The sequence below is a fragment of the Netta rufina genome (assembly GCF_964035555.1).
Source record: "Netta rufina genome assembly, chromosome: Z".
NCBI lineage: Eukaryota > Metazoa > Chordata > Aves > Anseriformes > Anatidae > Netta > Netta rufina.
This window is the reverse complement of record NC_140126.1, coordinates 35,835,096-35,854,988: the sequence shown is the minus strand read 5'-3', so window position 1 is coordinate 35,854,988 and position 19,893 is coordinate 35,835,096. Positions and strand designations below refer to the sequence as shown.

General features: G+C 37.8%; 1 protein-coding gene across 4 annotated transcripts in view; it reads left to right on the top strand.

The window, feature by feature from the left end:
• Positions 1–19,893, top strand: part of SMC5 (structural maintenance of chromosomes 5) — a 44,867-nt gene that overhangs the window by 3,460 nt on the left and 21,514 nt on the right. For all 4 annotated transcript variants that reach the window (XR_014619324.1, XM_084305793.1, XM_084305794.1 and 1 more), the window contains exons 4-15: positions 492–654; positions 1,925–2,059; positions 3,644–3,784; positions 5,514–5,675; positions 9,659–9,730; positions 10,632–10,887; positions 11,865–12,019; positions 13,160–13,273; positions 14,695–14,789; positions 14,993–15,125; positions 17,250–17,423; positions 17,534–17,703. Coding sequence is in view for 3 of the 4 variants with exons in the window: in XM_084305793.1 (XP_084161919.1) it covers positions 492–654; positions 1,925–2,059; positions 3,644–3,784; positions 5,514–5,675; positions 9,659–9,730; positions 10,632–10,887; positions 11,865–12,019; positions 13,160–13,273; positions 14,695–14,789; positions 14,993–15,125; positions 17,250–17,423; positions 17,534–17,703 (1,770 nt within the window). In the remaining variant the exon portion in view is untranslated. The remainder of the gene's footprint in view (positions 1–491; positions 655–1,924; positions 2,060–3,643; positions 3,785–5,513; positions 5,676–9,658; positions 9,731–10,631; positions 10,888–11,864; positions 12,020–13,159; positions 13,274–14,694; positions 14,790–14,992; positions 15,126–17,249; positions 17,424–17,533; positions 17,704–19,893) is intronic.

Here is a 19,893-nt window from a genome sequence, read left to right as displayed (position 1 = left end):
AAGGAATTATTTTTCATTCAGTATGATATTGTTTGTATTTTCAGGTGGAATATGTATACACAGCTTATTGATTGAGTTCTGTACATTAATATTAAACTTTAAGAACTTGGTGCTGGTACAGTTCCTGCATACCAAGTTTAAAGCTTCCTCTTTCAAATTAAAAATACTTTTATATATAAAACTACTTCATATGTAACGGCTTTTAAATGATTCATGCATTCATCAAGAATATGTTATATATGTAAATAGCTACCTCTGAGTTAAGATTTGCAGATATTTGTAATGTCATCAGTGTTGCACAGGAGACATGGTGGGATTCATTCATCATTAAAATATTGTATACTATGTGAAACAATATGAATCTGTCTCTGCTGTTCAGTTTTTAAATATTTAAGTATCAAATAAGTTTTTAACATGGTAACTAATGTATTCTGACATCTGGTGACCCTTGTATACTCTCAAAAAATGTAAATACTTTTTTTATTAATCAGGTCTAAGGCACCTGAGAATATCATTATCACACGAGAAATGCAAGTGGTGAACAACACATCAACATGGTTTATCAACAAAAAACCAACAACTCTGAAAACAGTAGAGGAACAGGTCGCAGCCTTAAACATCCAGATGGACAATTTGTGCCAGTTTCTTCCTCAGGTATGAAAGAATTTTGAGAGGCAATGCAGTTGCAGTGAGAGGGTTTTGTAGTTTATTTCCAAATCCTGTGTCATTTCAGCAATTTAATTGGACCACACAAAGGAGGAGCATGGGGACGTAGCCATACTGGTGGGATGTTGAAAGAAGGAAGGAACTATGTGGCCTTTAGGGTTTCTTAACTGGACAGTTCTGTACCTGCTGTCTGTTGTCACTGAAAGGGAAGCTGCTGATGTTGTTTGGGTAGCAATGATACCAGTATTACCTCTCTGACCTGCCACTAATGCGGCAACAAATCTGTGGGGAAATTTATTTATTTAAATAAGGTCTTGAGATCTAGCACCATTTCTGTGCATTTATCTGCGTGGTTCCTGCATCCCTGCCTTCCACAGTCATTGTCTGCATGTGCTTTTCTTTAGTTATATCCAGACAGTTCCTCATGACTAGGTCCTCTACTTGGCAAGTGAAGGCAAAGAGTTGTCTGGATTTCTCTCTCCAAGATCCAGGAAGTAGCCCTATTAAATGACCTTGTAGTTGCAAGAGAGACTGCTGCTAGAGCCTTCCTATAAGCTCCTGTGGCTTAAACTGTTTTTTGAGCATAAGGTAGGACTCAATGGTATTCAGAATCAAACTTGGTAAAAAATAAAATTGTCCTGATGGAAAATAGCTCATGAAGGAAGGAGAAGACTAATGAATGCCAGGTGCTGCTTTGATAGCTGGATCCATGCATGGGAAGGTTAGGGTTTCTGTGCAGATAGCTATGTTGGATCACAGTTACACCCTTAAAAAAAAAAAAATTATGGTGGGTTGTTTCTAAAGACCTTTCTAGCTCATGGGGATCGTCAGAGATAGTAGTAAAAGGGAACCCTATCAGAGCCTAGCCAGTCATGACTTTTTTTCTCCTCTTCAAGGAGAAGTGCGTTCATGAAGAAAGGCTGAAAAAAGTGAATTCTCTGAACTGAGCTGTCTCATTTGGAAGAATGATAGCCAATTCAGAAACAATGAACCAACCTTTGTCCTCAACAGGTACCCTCAAGCTGCTGAAAAAGCCAAGAGCTAAGGTTTAAGCTCAAATCATGCCAGAACAGCTCCATACGTGGATATTTCCTTGTATGAAATTTTACAAATTCCAGAGGTGGTTGTTCTATGCTTAATTATGTCAGAACTATCAAAGAACTGTACATCAGGTGTTTGTGAACCTATTTAAATCCAGTATTGCTGTCCTACACTATTATAACTAAAACTGTATTGTTACAACTTCTTTATTTTATAGGACAGAGTTGGAGAATTTGCAAGACTGACTAAGGTTGAATTGCTTGAAGCCACTGAAAAATCCATTGGTCCTTCAGAAATGTACAAATATCACTGTGAACTGAAAAACTTCAGAGACAAAGAAAGAGAACTAGAGGTAAACATGCACATTGTACAGACAGAATTTACATAATAAAATTTTGTGAGTTCTTACAGGTATCTTTTTTGTCCTTTAAGAGTTTGCAGCTGTTAGGAGGTGTTCCTTTTGCTTTAATCTTGCTTTCCATAAATTATGGGTGAGATTGTTGCCTGTTTCTACTTTTTCCTGGTTAGTAGTAGTCACATATTAAAAGGAAAAAAGATAATTGTAAGCAGTATGGTGCAACCTTGTTGCTGTCCTTTTGTTAGTATGCAGGATCTTTCCCTGACACTCAGTTGTGCTGTGAATTTATCAGGCTTTGTAATCTGTACAGAGATGTTACTGCTGGGAATGGTGTCTTGGGAGCACTGTTCTGGGAACAGTGCCTGTCGTTATCAGTGCAGGCCATTTTAATTCTTTGTTCTGCTCTTCCTTGTATTTGTGCAAATGCATGTATTTCCATTTATACGTACTATATTCAAATACCAACCTTAATACTTCTGTTACAGATCTGTACAAGAACTTTCAGAAGTATTTTTACAACTTATATTTAGCAAAATCAGTTATGGTTGTTTAGAAACTTCTAGATTAATCAGTCCATGAGCTGTAGGGATGATATCTTTTCTTTAAGTGTTTTAATCTTTCAGTGAAGAAATTTTTCCTAATATCCAACCTAGACCTCCCCTGGTGCAACTTAAGGCCATTTCCTCTTGTCTTACCACTTGGTGCTTAGGAGAAGAAGAGACCAATTCCTGCCTTGCTATAGCCTTCTGTAAGGTAGCTGTAGAGCGTGATAAGGTCTCCCCTGAGCCTCCTCTTCTCCAGGCTAAACAACCCTGTCCTGGTTTCAGTTAGAACAGAATTAATTTTCTTCCTAGTAGCTGGTGGAATGCTGTGTTTTGGCTTAGGATGAGAAGAGTGCTGATAACACCCCGATGTTTTAATTGTTGCAGAGCAGTGCTTATACCAAGCCAAGGACACCTCAGACTTTTGCTCTGTCCTGCCAACAGGCAGGCTGGGGGTGCAGTAAGAGCTGGGAGGGGACAGACCCAGGACAGGTGACCCAAACTAGCCAAAGGGGTATTCCATACCATCTGACGTCATGCTAAACAATATATAGGGGTGGCTAGCCGGGGGGAGGGGGCCGGACTGCTCGGGGTTAGGCTGGGCATCGGTCAGCGGGTGGTGAGCAATTGCATTGTGCATCACTTGTTTGTACATATTATTAGTAGTAGTACTATTATCATCATTGTATTATTATTGTTATTATTATTATTTTCCTGTCTTATTAAACTGTCTTTATCTCAACTCACGGGCTTCACTTTCCATTTCTCTCCCCCATCCCAGAGAGGGAGGGGGGAGGGTGAGCGAACGGCTGCGTGGTGTTTAGCTGCCAGCCGGGTTAAACCACGACAAACCCCAACTCTCTCAGCTGCTCCTTGTAAAACTTGTTTTCTAGGCCCTTCTGCACCTTTGTAGCCCTTTTTTGGACACACTCAAGTACCTTGATGCCCTTGTAGCGAGGGGTCCAGGTATGGATAATTTCTGAAAAGTGTTTTCATAGAGTAGATGCTGTAAATTATGAAATGCATATTCTTACAGAATTTGTGCAAAGACAAAGCTTACTCATTGGAGAAAATGAAACAGAGGGTTGAACGATACAAACAAGATGTTGAGAGATACCATGAATGCAAGCGCCATCTAGACCTAATTGACATGCTTCAGAGAAAAAGACCTTGGGTGGTAAGATTTAATTTTATTTTCAGTGTTTCTCTTACCTGATGTGTTTTTCTTACAACTGCAATACTAGAACTGTGTCGTGTTGAAGGGATTTTTTAATCTTAAGTTGGATTATCACATCTTTCTCCGAATGTTTTTCTGCTTTACAAGAAAAGATATAACAAAGAAAGAACTTTGACAGAGTAGTCTAAGTAGATATATTTGTGATTTTTTTTTATGTTTACAAGTGTGGTGATTAAATTACTAACTAGGAAAAAGTGGCTGTGTTGGTTTCACGCTGATAGGCAGCTAACTCAATCACACAGCTCTTCCCTTCTAAAAAGGAAAGGGGAATAAAATATGGTGAAAAAAAGGCTAATGGGTTGAGATAACAGGGAGATCACTCACTATCACAGGCAAAGCAAACTCAGCATAGAGAGATCAATGTAATTTATTGCCTGTTGCTAACAGACAAGAGCTGTAAGAAGCTATGAGCAAACTAAAAACACTTTTCCTCTCTCCTCCTGAGCAGCTCAGGGGAATGGGGGTTGTGGTCAGTACTTAACACTTTGTCTCTGCCATTCCATCCTCCTCACTGTCTTCCCTGCTCCAGCCTGATGTCCCTCCCACAGGATGCCATCCTTCCTAAATTGATTTTATGTGGGCTTCCCACAGGCTGCAGTTCTTCAAGAACCAATCCAATATGGGTCTGTACCATCAGGTCAGTCCTTCAGAAATTGACTGCTCCAGTATGGGCGGCAGCTCCCCCCAGACCCCTGCTCCTGCGTGGGCTCCTCTCCATGGGCTGCCGGGGCCTGCTCTTGTGGGGGCTCTCCATGGGCCTCAGCCTCCACAAGGCCACATCCACCTGCTACCCCCACCGGGGGCTCCTCCACCCATGGGGGGGCTGCAGCGTGGAGATCTGCTCCATGTGGGACCCATGGGCTGCAGGGGGACAGCCTGCTCCACCAGGGGCCTCTCCCTGCACAGGCGGCAGGGGAACTGCTGCTGCCTGCCTGCAGCACCTCCTGCTGCACTGGTTTTAGTGTCCGCAGTATTCTACAGCCCCCCACCTCCTGCTCCTAAAGCCTTGTTATGTTAACCCAGTACAGTGGCAGATAGTGCAAAATGGACAGAGCTTGCAGGCAATCCCTTTTTTGTGTGTGTGTGTTATTTTAAAACTCAGAATAATTCAGGGCTCCCTAGATAGTGACTTGTTATTGTAGTGTTTGGTGGAGGATTTGTATGCATGTGTTGTGTCTTTATGTTTTTTTCTCCTTGAAAGTTTTGTTCTTCCCTTCTCCCCTTCAGTTTACTTCAGTGTATGTTCCTAGCTCTGATCCATCAAACTTCTTTTTCTTTCTCCTGAAATTTCCTGTGGTTACTTGCTCCTTCGCTTGAGGACTTCTGCCTAATTAATGCTCAAAGTATAGACAGAAGGGGCTAAATTAGTTTTTTGACGCTGATCCAAGATGGGTTTAAAGGCAAAGCTGTTGGTCGTATCTTCTGCTACTTCCATTGTCTGTTGAGAGCCACTAAATGTGTGCCCTATTCAGTGGGGATTGAACGATCTCTGTATCTTCTGCTCATCGTCACTACTAACAGGCGGATTACTTAAGTAGTCATGCTAACACTGGTTTCTGTATGAGACTTTTCTCTTAAAACCTGTGTTCAATTACATAAAACGTTAAAGCAGTATAAATAATACTGGAAAGGAAGACAGAAGTCTTTAATTATTTTACTTTTTTCCAAGGAATATGAAACTGTTCGTCAGCAGCATGAGGAAGTAAAACAAATCCGAGACCAGGCCAGGGAAGAACTGAAGAATCTGAAGGAAATGCAGTCTCCACTTGTGAAAAAAATAGAAGAAACTGTAGAATCTTTTAAGAGTCTGGATAAGAAGATAAAATGTATGGTAGGTAATTTAAGTTCAGTTATAGTATTCAGGTGTTCTTTGTTCAGATTTGCGAAGAGTGACATCTTTCTTTCTAGTGTGCCCTAATATGTTCTAGAAGTTTTCCTGAAGTTCTCCTGCTATTGATTCTCAGTGAGTTCTGCATATTGGTGTTTTACTGCTTTTAGCAAAACTTAAGGATTGTGTTTCTTAATAAACCTTAGGTAGCCACTCTAGTGTCTCCTCTCTTGGTATTACATGAACAGGAACTTTTCGTCTTTAAAGATACTTATGTACCTTTTAAAGAACCTTCACAGTCTTCAGGGTTATCATGTTACAGGTTCCTGAAGTTAGATAACAGTATTAAATTAGTCCTGTGTTTTTGTCTGTTCTGTAGTATCTTTGCAAAACTTACTCAGCTTGCAAATTCTCCAACTTGGTGTATCTTAGAAAAAATGTGGTCAGTTTGTGTGGCTAATTTAAGCAAATTTGCAACTTTTCTGGCATAAGGGTTTTTTTCTAATGTTTAATCTACTTTTGTAAGTAGGGTATTTATATGTTTATTTTTTAGTATACAGTAATCCTCCATCAGTTGTGAACATTGTTATGCATTGAAGAATTTAAATGGGTAGCCTGCCTGTGCTTTACGGCTTGGTATCTGGCTTTGAATAGCTGTTCTCTCTACAGCTGTGGAAGATGTCAATAAAAGTACTGTAATTCTCTGCAGGAGAATGTACTGTTCAGGCTCCAGTAGTAATTGTAAAAAATTTTGGATGAATAATCAAAGTTAACTGATAACATGAGAATATTTACAGCAGTGAGTTCTACTTGAAGATAACTGTAATTCAAATCAGGTAACTTGGTGTGAAGGCACCTGTGACACGGCTGTCATGATGCAGCTTGTAGAATCAGGCTGACACTTTACTTGAATGTAATTTAGTGCACTGTGAGTTACTACACTCTCCATGTGCTTTCTTTGAAAGACAAAACAATTCAAAAAACCCAAAATTGCAATCAAGCAAAAAAACAGATTGAAGAGCAGTACTGGTGTGAACAACAAAAATCTTACTAAGAACAGTTGTAGTCAGACTTTGGATTCAGAGCTCCACAGTGCTGCAAGAATTTATTACACTGTTATATGACATACATGTATATAAACTTCTCAAAAAGTTGGTTTTATTGAAGTGGGGTGTGGCTTTTTTGTTTATTTTTATTGTTAGTGTTCTTTGTTTTTAAAAAGTTGGTGGTCTTCATTAGAGGAAAGTTAATGGATGAAAGCTTCAATTGATTTTCATAATTTGGAAAGGGCCTTTGTGCTTTGTTTTCATGGCTTAGTGTTATCCTTCTGTGTTTTAGTCATATCTCATTTTTAACTAATGTTATACTAATGCTTATAACTATATCTCTATATATGTATATATTGTGAACAGGAAGGAGTTCTGCTGCTTCCACAGTTCCTCGAGGTATTGGTCTATACTCATTTAGGAGTTACTCCCTGTTTGCATCAGAAGCCTATGGAAAAATAGTGAACACTTTAGTTTTAACTTGCAAAGAGTGTTCTTATATAGGCTGTTCACTACGGAACTGTAAAAGTGGAACTGGGGGAGTGTGCTACCTGATTGACTCATGCTCTTGATGGACTTACTCTTGAATCAACTTGTTTCTACTGAATCTAAACCTGTGAAGTGTTATATATATATATATATATATATATATATGTTATATAAACAATGTACTACATATTCACAAGGTTAGCTTTATTCTGAAGTCATGCTTCTTTTGGGCTCAGAGAATGTATTAGGTGCATTTTGATCTATGAATTCCAGAAGCCAAAAAGCTGCAAAGAAGGAGAGATGTGACATTTGAAGTAAATTAACCATAGAAGACTTACCGAGATATTCTAATCTTGCTTTCTAGTTTCTTTTGAAGCAGGGTGTGTTCTGCCAGCACTGTCACTCGTTTTAACCCAAGGCAAAACCTCAATGGCTTTAAGTACCATACCTTCAAATTACTTTGACTGCTAGTTCTTCAGAAACTCTTCACTTCTTTAAAGACACAGCTTGAATTCATTATAGCTTAAAATTTAGTCCTTATAGATGCAAGGATTTGAGTATTTCAGGGATAATTATACTATCAGCCAGCATGAGTTAAGTAATTTTTACTATCAAAGCAGTGTAACTTTATTTGTGTAAATTTTTTTTTTTTAATTAAACATTTAGTTGGGCATTAAGGAGAGCAGTGTAGCGTTTCAAGCCAGTCATGGTGTTACAGATTTCCTATAGTATGAAAGTAAAGACAGTGTTAAATCTGGAAAGAAATTAAAGTACCCAGAGAGAGTGCATGACTATTTCTGTTGTTTGTGTTTAAACCCTTGTAAGTGTTTGGTTAGATTAAGAACTGTGAGTAAAGTTTTGTGCTTAGGGTGGGTGGGGTGTGCAGACTCTGAAGAAAATAAATCTGCCCATTGTGGAGGAGGAGGTTGATAAAATTGTGTGAGAGAATGCTGGAATAGTTTATGCTCCAGACTCTTGGACCTCTGAAAAGGGTGCAATGCAATTTGTGTAGTACTTCGTAGTATAAAGCAAGAGTTTTTTGGTTGTACCGCAAAAACTTTAAACAAGATTGTCGTTAATCTATTCAGTAAGTTGGTACGTATAAATACATGATAACTGAAAATGTAATGATAATTGAAAAATTGGATTCCAGTTCTGTAATACTCTCCTGACTTTGAGATGCTTCAAATTTTTTCTGTGAACATTTAGCATCAATTTCCCAGGAAAGGCTTTCTTCTTCGTAGTGCCAGCCTGTGCACTTTTCAGACAGCGCTGTGGAGTCATTAGTGTATCGCGGTCAACTGCAAGACCAAGGCATGCCATTCCATCTTGTCTCTGTACAAACAACTGCAGAGTCAAGGCCTTTAAGTTATGTTCACCTTTTAGGTTGCGAGATGAAGAAGAGTTGCACAATTTTATTTTCTGTTCTTCGCGCATCTTAGCTTTTCAGTGTGACATATTTTGTAGGAAGAAATTCCTTCCAGCTGGAGCGCAGTTTTTATTTACCTGTCTGCACTGGAATTTACCCACAGGATTCCCATCCTTCAGCCTTTTTAGTTCAGGAGAGGAGTTGAATTTGTTCAGAAAGCACAGCACGCTTCCTCTGTGATCATAATTCTATTTGATTATGCAACTTGCAATTAGTAGCTTTTTCTAACTACTTTTTCCAACTGAGAATCTTTTAAACCTGTTAATTTTAGCCACACCACAACTCAAGTCTTGTAATACCACGTTGAGATAATGTGAGGAGTCTGAAGGTTGCCAAGTTCATGTCTTTTCCTCTCATTGCACTTCCTAGGTAGCCTCCTTAGACAAATGGGCCTTCACTGCTCTTATTCCTATTGCTATGACAAGTAGCAGAGGCAATTTGGAATTTGGGAAGGTTTGGAGGGTTGGGAGATTCACAGACTCAGTTAATTAATTGGGCATTGGAGGCTTTCAGGACTCAACTGGACATGTGCCTTAGTAACATGGTTTAGTAAGACCTGCTTTGAGCAAGGGATTGCATAGGGTGACTTGACTTCCAGGAGTTCCTACCAACATGTATTGTTTTAAGTCAATTTGGAAAAAGAGGCAGTAACCCTTTTCAGTTTAAAGGTCTGAGTGTAACTTTTTTGTTTGTTTAAATCAAAGGTGGAATTATTTTAATTAAGATTAGGTTCGGATGCTTCCTCTGTGCCAGAGTTTGCAGATCCATAGCTGATCTTGCATGACTGTGAACAGATTATACGCCAATATTCAGTTTTGTACAAATTGCTGAAATAGTATGTGTTACAGATAGAAGTAAGAGTAATAATAAGATGATGAGCTTGTCTTTGTCAGTCATAAAAATTCACTTACAGCTTTATCTGTAAAAATCAGTCACACTTGAAGGAATTTTCAGTATATACATAACTAAGCATTTATTCTGCATTTTATTACTATCTGATTTAAATATGTTGTTGTATGCAGGCTGGTGAAATCAAGGAGGTTTCCCAAAAATGTAAACAAAAGCAAGATGCTTTGGAGATGAAAGATAAGCAAGTAAGAGTCTTGATTTTTGTGCTTTTTTGTTTAATATATTGATTTGGTACTAGCTTTGGCACATCCTGCGTGCAGGTAGAATTCTTCTCCTTAAATTCTGCAGTAAAACTTTTTTTTGTCTACTCTTTAGTCAGATGTCAGAGATTTCTCTCCAAGCACTAGCAGCATTTTTATACTTCACTTCTAGTATACAATGAATCTTTGCACCTTCTGGGCAGAACAGAATCTCCTGAGAATCAAATGCCCATTACTCCAAACACCAATTGCTATTAGATAGTTATAGGCTACATAAAATCAGTTACTTTGATGCAACAAACTTTTAGAATGGACGGTATGTATATGAGCAATATTTTGCAGGCTTTTCTTGAAAAGTTACAGCCTTGGTAGTACAGTAATACACACAGCATTAAAAACTCCCTCAGATACTCTGTGCAAGAGACTTTGGTTTTTGCTTCTGTTAACTAAAAGCATTTTTAAAGAAGGTGCTGCAAAAATCTGTTGCAAAGAAGAATTGCTGTTCTTCACTTATGCACTCCATCAAGAAATTTCTAAGTTACACATCAAGGCGCAGAATTCAGGTTGCACGCTGTTTTGTGATGTAGGCTTTATGTAATCTAGACTGGCTTACAAATGTGTTAAAGATGTTTTAAATTTCTGCTTTTGTAGAAATAAAGGATCTTTGAAAATGATGTAAAAATTTGATTTTAGTTTAGATTAAATGTTCTTAAACCTTAACAAAATCTATTCAGCTTCTAATTTGTCATAGGGCTATTAGAACTAGAACATGGTTTTAATGCATGGTTACATCTGTATTTAATACCTGTCTCAGTGATATACTAGTTATTTGTCATAATATTGCATACTAAACTCTCTCAATGTTGAAAATATTCAAAATTCTTAGATTGAAGAAATTAATCAAGCTTTCAGAATGAAAAAAGATGAAGAAATGGATAGAAGGAAGAAAATAATAAGTGCTCATAAGATGATAGAGGAATGGAACGATGAACTCAGTACAGTGAGCAACTGTGAGAATCTTCAGCCACAAATTGATGCTGTTAATAATGAACTGAAAGATGTACAAGGAGAAAGGGCAAACATTGAGAGTGATATTAGTGATGTAACAACAGAGAAAAGTAACCAAGAACGGGAAAAGAGAAGTAAGTTACTTGTTTTTCTTTGTTTTATTTTTTAAGACTGCTCCTACAGCATCTGCTTGTTGTCCTGCTATAGTAAAAATAATTTGAGACATTTACCTCAAGCCTCAAAGTTGTAGATTGTTACTTTAGTAGCCCTCTTGACTGTTTTATTAAAAGTAACAAAACCAGCTGTAGAGATAAGAACACTTAAATTCAAAAGAAGTAATTGACATTAAAACTACTCTTACAAGAAGTTAGTTTCCCTTGATCCCTGGGTAAAGAAACTGGTTTGCCAGTTTTGTTTGTAAATGGAAGTGTGTACTTGCAGGATGAAGGTGGGGGAAAAAAGCTTGTTTTAAAGATGTGTTGCTTAAAATGATCTCTGTGGCAGTATATTAGCTATTGATGCTGATTCTTCCTTTTTGGAAGGACTTCAGCTAACATTAATTTCAGTAAATTACTTTGAAGTGTCCTGGGGAAAGACCAAGTGACCTAGAGGGAGAGAGGCTATGTACTTTATTTCAAGAGGCATAGCAGGTATTCAACCTCTGCTTCTCCTCAGTACCAAATGCTTTCTTACACAGTCTACGGTCATGTCTTCATTTTTCTGCAAACATGAAATATCACTCAAATTTCATGTTGCTAGTCCCCCAGTTTCTTTTCTCTTGGGGTATTACTGGTTCTAAATATAACAGTAGAACATGAATTGAAGAGATACTTCTAGGACTAAATTCTTATGTTCTTTAATATAAATAAATACTGTACACATTTCATTATGCTTTGGACAATTATAATTTTATTCTAAATTTTAAGTTTGAGTAATTCTTTAAATCCCTTTAGAATAAGTGGGATTTTGAATGTGGGAATAGAAACTCTAAATTCTTATACTCTCCTGTCAGCCCTATTCCTGTGGTAACATAGTCAATAAATATTGAAAAATACTGAATATAATGTATTTTTACTATGGACTCTGTTTAAGAAACTGTCTTAAATCACAGGAATAATTGATCGCATTGAACAACTTAATAATATAATGAGTATGAAAGAAGAGACTCTTAGAGGGAAATATCAAGATACACACTCTGCTCTTATGTGGCTAAGAAAGAACAAAGACAAGTTTAAAAAAACAGTTTGTGAGCCCATAATGCTTGTGGTAAGAAAATTTACATCTATATCACTAATCAATTAATTTCTATTTATGCTTGCAAGACTTTGAGAATTAGTTCAGAACTTGCAAGACACCTTAAAGTTAGCTGCCAATTGCATGCAGTATGTATGTAATATGTATGGTATGGTGAACTCTGTATTTTTCATTCCTTTTGAGTAAGATGAGATCATACCTTCTCTCTCCCTCCCCAGTAAGAAGTTCTTTCTTAAGGTTCATGCTGCAGATTTCCTCAAAAGTACATCTAATTACTTAGGTTTAAGTGGCTTCCTAAAAATACAGTGGTAGTTGCAACTGAGGGCCCACTCCTTAAAGCGCAATCTGCTCAGCAAATATTTCATCATATCACTGTGCTCCTCAGATGTTTTTGTGGTGTGCTCTGCATAACCAGCTACAAGCACAGGAAAAGCCTACTCCTAGAATTTCCTCTTATTACCAGATATTCCAATTCTTTTTGTAAGATCACATCAAATTAATTCTGTAGATACCGTGGTATGATGGCTTTTGCTTTTTACTTTAAGGCCTCATTAATGTCTATAAATGACTTAATATCTATAAAATCCACTCATGTTTGAACTTTGTTCTGTGATAAATGTAAGTTAGTCTCACTTACTTAGATGCTTTAGTTTTCAAATTGATAGTAAGTTTATCCAGCCTTTGGCGGTCTTGGGGCTGTTAAATTGTGTGGTTCTGTGTAATTTCGTCTTCATTTATCATGGATATAATATCTTAAATACTGGTGAGTTACTGCAGAATTCTAATATTAACGTTTTATTCAGTTAGTAAAAGCTTCATTCATACTTTCTTTAAATTCTTAAATAAAAAAGTTTAATATAGTCTTTGTCTTTCTCGGGCTTCACAATTCTTTATTCATGTTTGTCAAAGAGAACTGCATTTGAATAATTCGTAAAGCATGGAGTTCTGTGTATTTGGTTTATTAGCCCAGTTGCTTCTAAACAGTATGGTATCTTTACTAGCGTTGGAGCAGAGCCACCAGACACGAAATGGTGGTGAACTGTAGGCTTGGATATCAGCTGACTGCTGGCATGGAAGGGTTGTTAAGTTCAGTTGTATTAAAACAGTCTCTTATCATTACGTTTTCTTAACTTTTTTTTTGTATGCGAGCAGATCAATATGAAAGACAGTAGACACGCTAAATATATTGAAAATCACATTCCAGCCAATGACATGAAGGCTTTTGTTTTTGAGAGTCCAGAAGATATGGATACGTTTCTTGTGGAGGCAAGTAGGCAGTAATTTTAAAAGTTGATTGTACTAATATGCAGCTAACACAAAGATATGTAGACTACAAAGTATGTTTCCTAATTATTATTCAATCTGTATTTATTGTACTTGAAGCATCCTTGAAGTATCTGGATGCTTCAGCTAGTTTGGCATATGCCCAGGATGAGAGGCATGAGGCTTTTTTCTGCTCTTCCAAGCATGGTAAAACTCAACATCTGGAACCTTTATTGGAAAAGGCATCCACTTGCTTGTGTGTTTGTCTACTAGCCAACATGGCACATCCATCCACCTTTGCTGCTGGTTGCAGTAGCTCCTTTTATTAGGAGCACTGTCCTACAGACCTAAGTTGGGAAAGAAAGCATGATATACAGTTTGATTAGTTTTTCTTTTAAAATTAACAGAGGGGTTTAGGATTGCAGGAAGGTACTGAGTCTTAGTTACTAAACATTGATAAGATCACTGCAGTAGCTAATACAGAATATTCAAAGACTTTAATCTGATTAGTAAGTAAGATTTTTTTCAAAACTGGAGGAATGTGGAAATATTAGGAAAATATTTCTCTTTAGAAAAAGCTCTTGTCTTCCTTGGCAATGTAATAATCACTGCAGAGGCAAAAAAAGTGCTGATAAAAGGAAATGACAAGAGCAGGAAGCTGATAATTAAGTACCAAGTATTTCCAGTACCTCCTGACTAAAATGGCAAGAGGATATCTTTCTTGAAGATAATGGTCCAAGCAACAAATCAGGCTTATTATTTTTCTAATGTTGCTCTTTCCTGGAGCCATGGGGAAATTGTGCCCATTGAGAGCCAGACAGATGACATAGGAGAAAAAAAAGTCACAAGACAGGACATTAACTGTCATAGTGCTTCCCAGCTACACTCCTTAGAGTAGTTTGATTGATGACAAACTACTCTGCAGTTTTTGAAGACTTATTGGCTCTTCTCAGAAGCTAGTCATTTTTATATGTGAGCCATTTTTGTCTGAAGTTCTGGGCTGCTTTAGGTAGCTAAACCGATCTTTCATGTGTATACTCAATCTTTTCTGCCCCATTAAGATCAAAGCCTCTGTGGCTAGTGATCTGCCATTATCTGTGCAAAATGGCCATGCAGCCTGAAAGAAGGGTCTTCCGTAGTACATCCATACAGACTACCACCTAGCTTAGCTATTAAGATTCAGCACATGGCACTGGATTTGAATGCTTTTATTATAACTAATGTGTAGTATTTTTACATATAAAAATAAGCTTTTGTACGTCATAGTCATTCTTGAGCAGGAGGAGTTTTTTGTAGGTTCTTCCATAGGTTTAAGTAGTTTAAAATAATTCTAAGTTAGTGAAATCCTTCTTAAGAACAATATATGGCCTTCACAAAGCAATTTTTTCCATTCTTTTTAACCAAATAATGTAATCTATATTTAGACACGTGATCATCAGAAATTAAGAGTGAATGCTGTGTGTGCACCTGCTGTATCATGTGCTGGAAACTTACCTTCAAGACCTATTGAAGAATTACGGTATGTATCAGATTAAATCAGTGGGAAAGGGTTTTAAATGTAGTGTTTTTGTGTCATTGCTATGTATTATGGTTTTTCCATGCAAATAAAATTGTTACCAATTCAATTTGGGATTAGTGGGACTTCTGACCCTTTATTAAATTCAGCTTGCTTTTATGTCTTTTTTTTTTTGGTGATGCTTGCTTTTTTTTCCTTCTCTTTAGCCAGTATGGATTTTTTTCATATTTACGAGAGTTGTTTGATGCTCCACTTCTTGTGATGAGTTATCTTTGTTACCAGTATTCTATTCATGATGTCCCTGTGGGAACAGAGAAGACCAGAAACATGATCGAAAAGGTGAGATGTACTAAATAGCACAAACACACCTGTCAGCTAGGTTTTACTTCAGGAATTATTTGGCAAGCTAAAGTGAATATAACAAAAAATGTTTTGCCCTTTTATTTGGAGTTCACAAGAGAGAACAGTTCATGATATACAAGCAGTTCATGATACTGCAAGACATTTTAACAAATCCAATAAGCTTACTGCATTACTTTGCAGAAAGCTCAATGTCTTCCACCCAGGTGTTGTTCTGAGTCAGTTATATGAAGTTGTTCTTATTATAATAACTTCTACATTAAGTGTCTGAAATATTGTGGGCAAAGTTCTAATCAAACAGTTAATAGTACATAACAAAGCTGACCTAGAAAGAAAATGGGTGGGTGGGTGGAGAATTGAGGTTTGTCCTGACCTCTTCCCCTTCAATCCCTGAGATGGGGTCTTAAAGCAATGATTAGGAAGGTGCTTCTTTCTTACTTTTTCTACATCTGATGTTCAGATTCTGGCTGCTACAGCTGTGCAACTTCAGTTAGAATTGATATGATAAATAGGATAAAAAGGCTTCAGATTCAGAGTAAGTTTACTACCTTACTCTTACATAGTCTTCCAAGCTCATAATTGCTGGATTGTAATGAGTAACATGACTGGTTTCGGCATTAATCCTTATTCACTTATCTGTCCATGCTGATCTCCTGTTTTCTGTCTTGTATAAAGAATAAAGTCTCCAAGTGGAAAAGGAATTATTTGGGCTCTCTGAGAACAATGAAAGTTGTATTTTCAAGAATCTCAGGGAACAGTCTCTTTAAATAGAGAACAATTCCTACCTTTTTTGCTGGGATAGCTGTTGCTCCTTTCTGTCTTTTTCGTTTCTCAAGTGCTAAGAATGAGGAAGAAAATAAAAGTGGAGGGAGACCTAGATTAGAAAAAGCAGGAAGAGAAAGGGTGTTTTTTTTTAAGCATTTCCTATTTAGAATGTCACTGTTTTCTGTTTATTACCTGATGAAGCAGATACCTATGTAATAGGTCTGAGAGTTATATTATGTAGATCATTCAGAATTACTTGGTTAGATACTCTGTCCTTTCCTGAGCTCTGTGAGCAAGTGTAAAATCACTGATATAGCAGGAAAGATAAGCTAATATTATGAATGTTTTGCACGTGGCATTTTCTCAGTTAAGCTGTGTGAAGTTTTTTCTGCTTTTATTACTTTTGATTGAGAAATGCAGTGTTTCAACATTGTATTTCATACTTCTCAGAAAGTTCCAGTTTAAAAGGAGACCAATTTTTATAGAGCTGAACATGTGGAAAAGAACTATGATGGAAATGTCATCAACCATGGTATAAGCTGTAAAGCAAAATTAAAACAGTTTGCAATGTCCAGGAGCCAAGTGAACACAATATTGGAGGTGTTTTGTGTATAATCTGAAAGTAGCATTAGTCAAATTAACTTTTGTCTCATGGAGTCTCTTTTTGCTCTTCTTGGTTTACTGGGCACTCTACATTCTTCTGAAGTACTGCGTTACCTTGTGTTATGGTAAATGTTTGGTTATTTATAATACCCTGTTTGACACAAGTAATCTAAAAACAGTTATTCAAGTATTTTTATCTCCCATAGTTTTTTTCTATGAATATGCTTTTTTAACTGAAGTTCATGCTTTACAGGTCACCTTATGGTTTCCTCTGTTCATTTAGTTGTGTGCCTTTAGTTGTTAGGTACACAGGCTATGTTTGCATGTATTTACACGTAGTACAATGCATTTGTTCATTGTACCATAAATAAGCACAAGTGCAGATGTTAATAGGTTTCACCAAAGCTCGTTCTTATAATATTGTTAGAGAAACCCATAAAAGCACGTAATAGGGTTAGAAGTAACTTATACATCAGAATAATTGGAAGCTGTTTGATTGTTTATAGTAGCATAGGCTGTGTGATGGTATCTTAAAAGTTCTTTGCTGACTGTTCTGAATTACAAGTATAAAAATGCATTAAATGTTACATCATCTTTTCGCAAAAACTTGTTAACAAATCAGAATTTTGCATAAGCTGACATTCTTTACTGTGGATTTCATCTAGTTTATTCCTTGCTCTGAAAAGCATTGCCTTAATTAACATTTTTGTCAAAAGAGTATTTTTCATTTTTTAGGTCATTCAAGAAACCAAACTTAGGCAACTGTACACAGCAGAAGAAAGATACATTGTTAAAGTATCTGCTTATACAAACCTAACCTTCTGTAGTAATGTGTCTCTGAGAGCAGCCCAGTTTCTCACTAATTTGGTGGATACAGATGAAAGACAGCAGCTAGAAAAACAGCAGCAGGTAGGCATTTGTTTTCAGATATTTGTTTTCAATAAGCATAGCCTGCTTCCATGTATTAGTATGGTACGTTTAAAGCAAGAATGCTAATGTTGTGTTTTTTCTTATTTCAGGCTATCAATTGCACGTTACAGTCGTTAGATATGCAGTTGACAACATTGCTTGAGAGACATAAACATCTGGAACGGAGAGACAATGAGCTCAGGCAACAGAAGAAGGAACTCTTAGAGAGAGGAAACAAGAGGAGACAATTGGAATCAAAAATTGCTGTGAAGTATGATAGGTAGGAAACAAATTGTGTTATGTGTGAAATGAGAACAATTTTAATAACAAATGTATACTGTCTTCCACTTACTGAAGCGTGCTTTTAATAGAAAAAAGTACTTAAGTGTCAGATACAGGTCATAATCAAGATCAAGAGGGTGCTTAGAAATAGGGATTAAGATAGTAGTTTAGAAGCCATATAACAATATCCTAAATAATTAATAAAATCATAGGATTCCAGTGAGAAATCATTGCATTCATTTGCTTAGAGATTGCCATAGCCCTCTCTCTTGGTAGCACACATCTTGGCACACCAGGAGGGACTTGCTGGTAGTATGAAAGGCAAAGGCAGCTTTAAGATCCTTGGGGCAGTGAGTAGGGCACACAGCGTAGATATATGGAGGTCAGTACTGAACCAGCGTATACCAGGGGAGGATTTTGCTGGCCAGCAGTGTGCCCTGGCCAAGAAGGTTAACAATATTCTTGGCTTCCTTAGGCAAGGTACTGCCAGCAGGTCAAAGGCCTTACTCGAGTCCAGGTAGACAATAACCACTGCTTTCCCTTCATCCATGAGGCTAGTCTTTTCATTGTAGATCTTATTAATTTGTTTAGAAGCATATCAACATTCCTGTCATCTCATCCTTAGATCTGCACATGTAAGTGTGGGTTTTACCCCTGGAGACACCTAACCCCATGGTCTCTCTGGCAGCTGGCCTGGATTCCCCTGTTCCCTCTGATATCCAGCTTCTGTGGTCTCAACCTTAGAGACAAACACATGCTTGACTCCCTGGCCACTTCACCTGGTTGCCAGCTAGTCTGGCTTGATCTTCACTAAGGAATAAAAGCTCACTTATATGCCAAGTGCTAGCACTGTGGACTCATGGGCCCCCAGTCTGTGGTGCTACACCTGTGCCTGGTATTTAAGTCCACGAACTCTGGTCTTTGTAGCTGCTGGTACCACAGATCATCTGGTCCTCTGACTTGTGATCCTGACTAGTTGCTTGCAGGTAGGCCCCCCATATGCACATGTGAATGCCAAACAAATAGTCCCTCAGCTGAGGAAAAGTGACAAATGGAATTTAATGACAAGAAAGAGCGGACTGTGCTGAGTGGGCATGGGACATGACTGTACAAGTGTATCAACCTGCCAGCTGTTCATGTGTAACTGGCCCCTTGGTGCCCGTATCCCTCTATTTTTTCACACTTCATCCTTCCCACGTCACCTAGATTGCTTGCTTTCCTTGCCTTCAATTTCTCCCCTCAGTATCGCATAAGTCCTGTGCAATTGTGAAACGCTTTCTGCTGCACCATATAACGTGTGCCATAACCACAGGCATGAACTTGTCACAGTCTAGGGAGTGCTCAGACATTGACTCATCCTGATGGGTTTTCACACCTGGACGATGGGGTTGAGGTTGTCCTGGAACAGGATATCCTTTCCTCCTCATGTTTAATTTGGGTTAGTGCCAGCTGGGGTGTCCTTGGCTCCTCTGGGCTTGTGGAGATGGGCCTTCGATAGGTAGGAGACTTCTATGATGGGCCTGGGAGTAGCCAAGATAGGGCATTATTTGAGCTTCCCCCATCTGCCAGCATCTCTCTGTACTCCTTTATGGGCGTGCAGGTGAGCTTTTATTATACAACCTAACAGGAAGCGTGCATAGATTGAGGTAAATGACATTCCCTTCATCTCCCGTCATCCAAAATCTGGTCATTTTGTCATAGAAGACAATCAGAGTGGTCAGGTTAACCCTTGGTTAGTGCTTGCTGACTGTTCTTGACAGCCTTTTCATGCTGCTAGGAGTGTTTTTGAAAGGGACTTGCTCCAGCAGTTTCCCAGGGATCAAAGTGAGAAGACTGGTTTGTAGTTTTCTAGATTATTGTCTTGATGTATTTGGCCTTTTTTGAATGTCTCCATTCGGAGCCCTCTGCAGCTACCTAAACAGCATGATTATTTCATTTGAAGTTCTTCATAATTATGCAGTTTTGGTATTTAAAATGAGTGAAAATACTAATTTTCTGCAGTACATGCGGGAAGCTGAAGGTGCAGATTTTACTTACTAGTATGTGTAGCAAGAATTAAGTAACCCTTTAACTCTTGGATGCTGTATTGTTGTGAGCAAGTAGTAGCAGAGGAAGAATGTCATCCTTGCACTGACGCTTTAAGTCTGAAATTTATAGAAACCATATGGTTGCTGAGAGATGCCCTTAA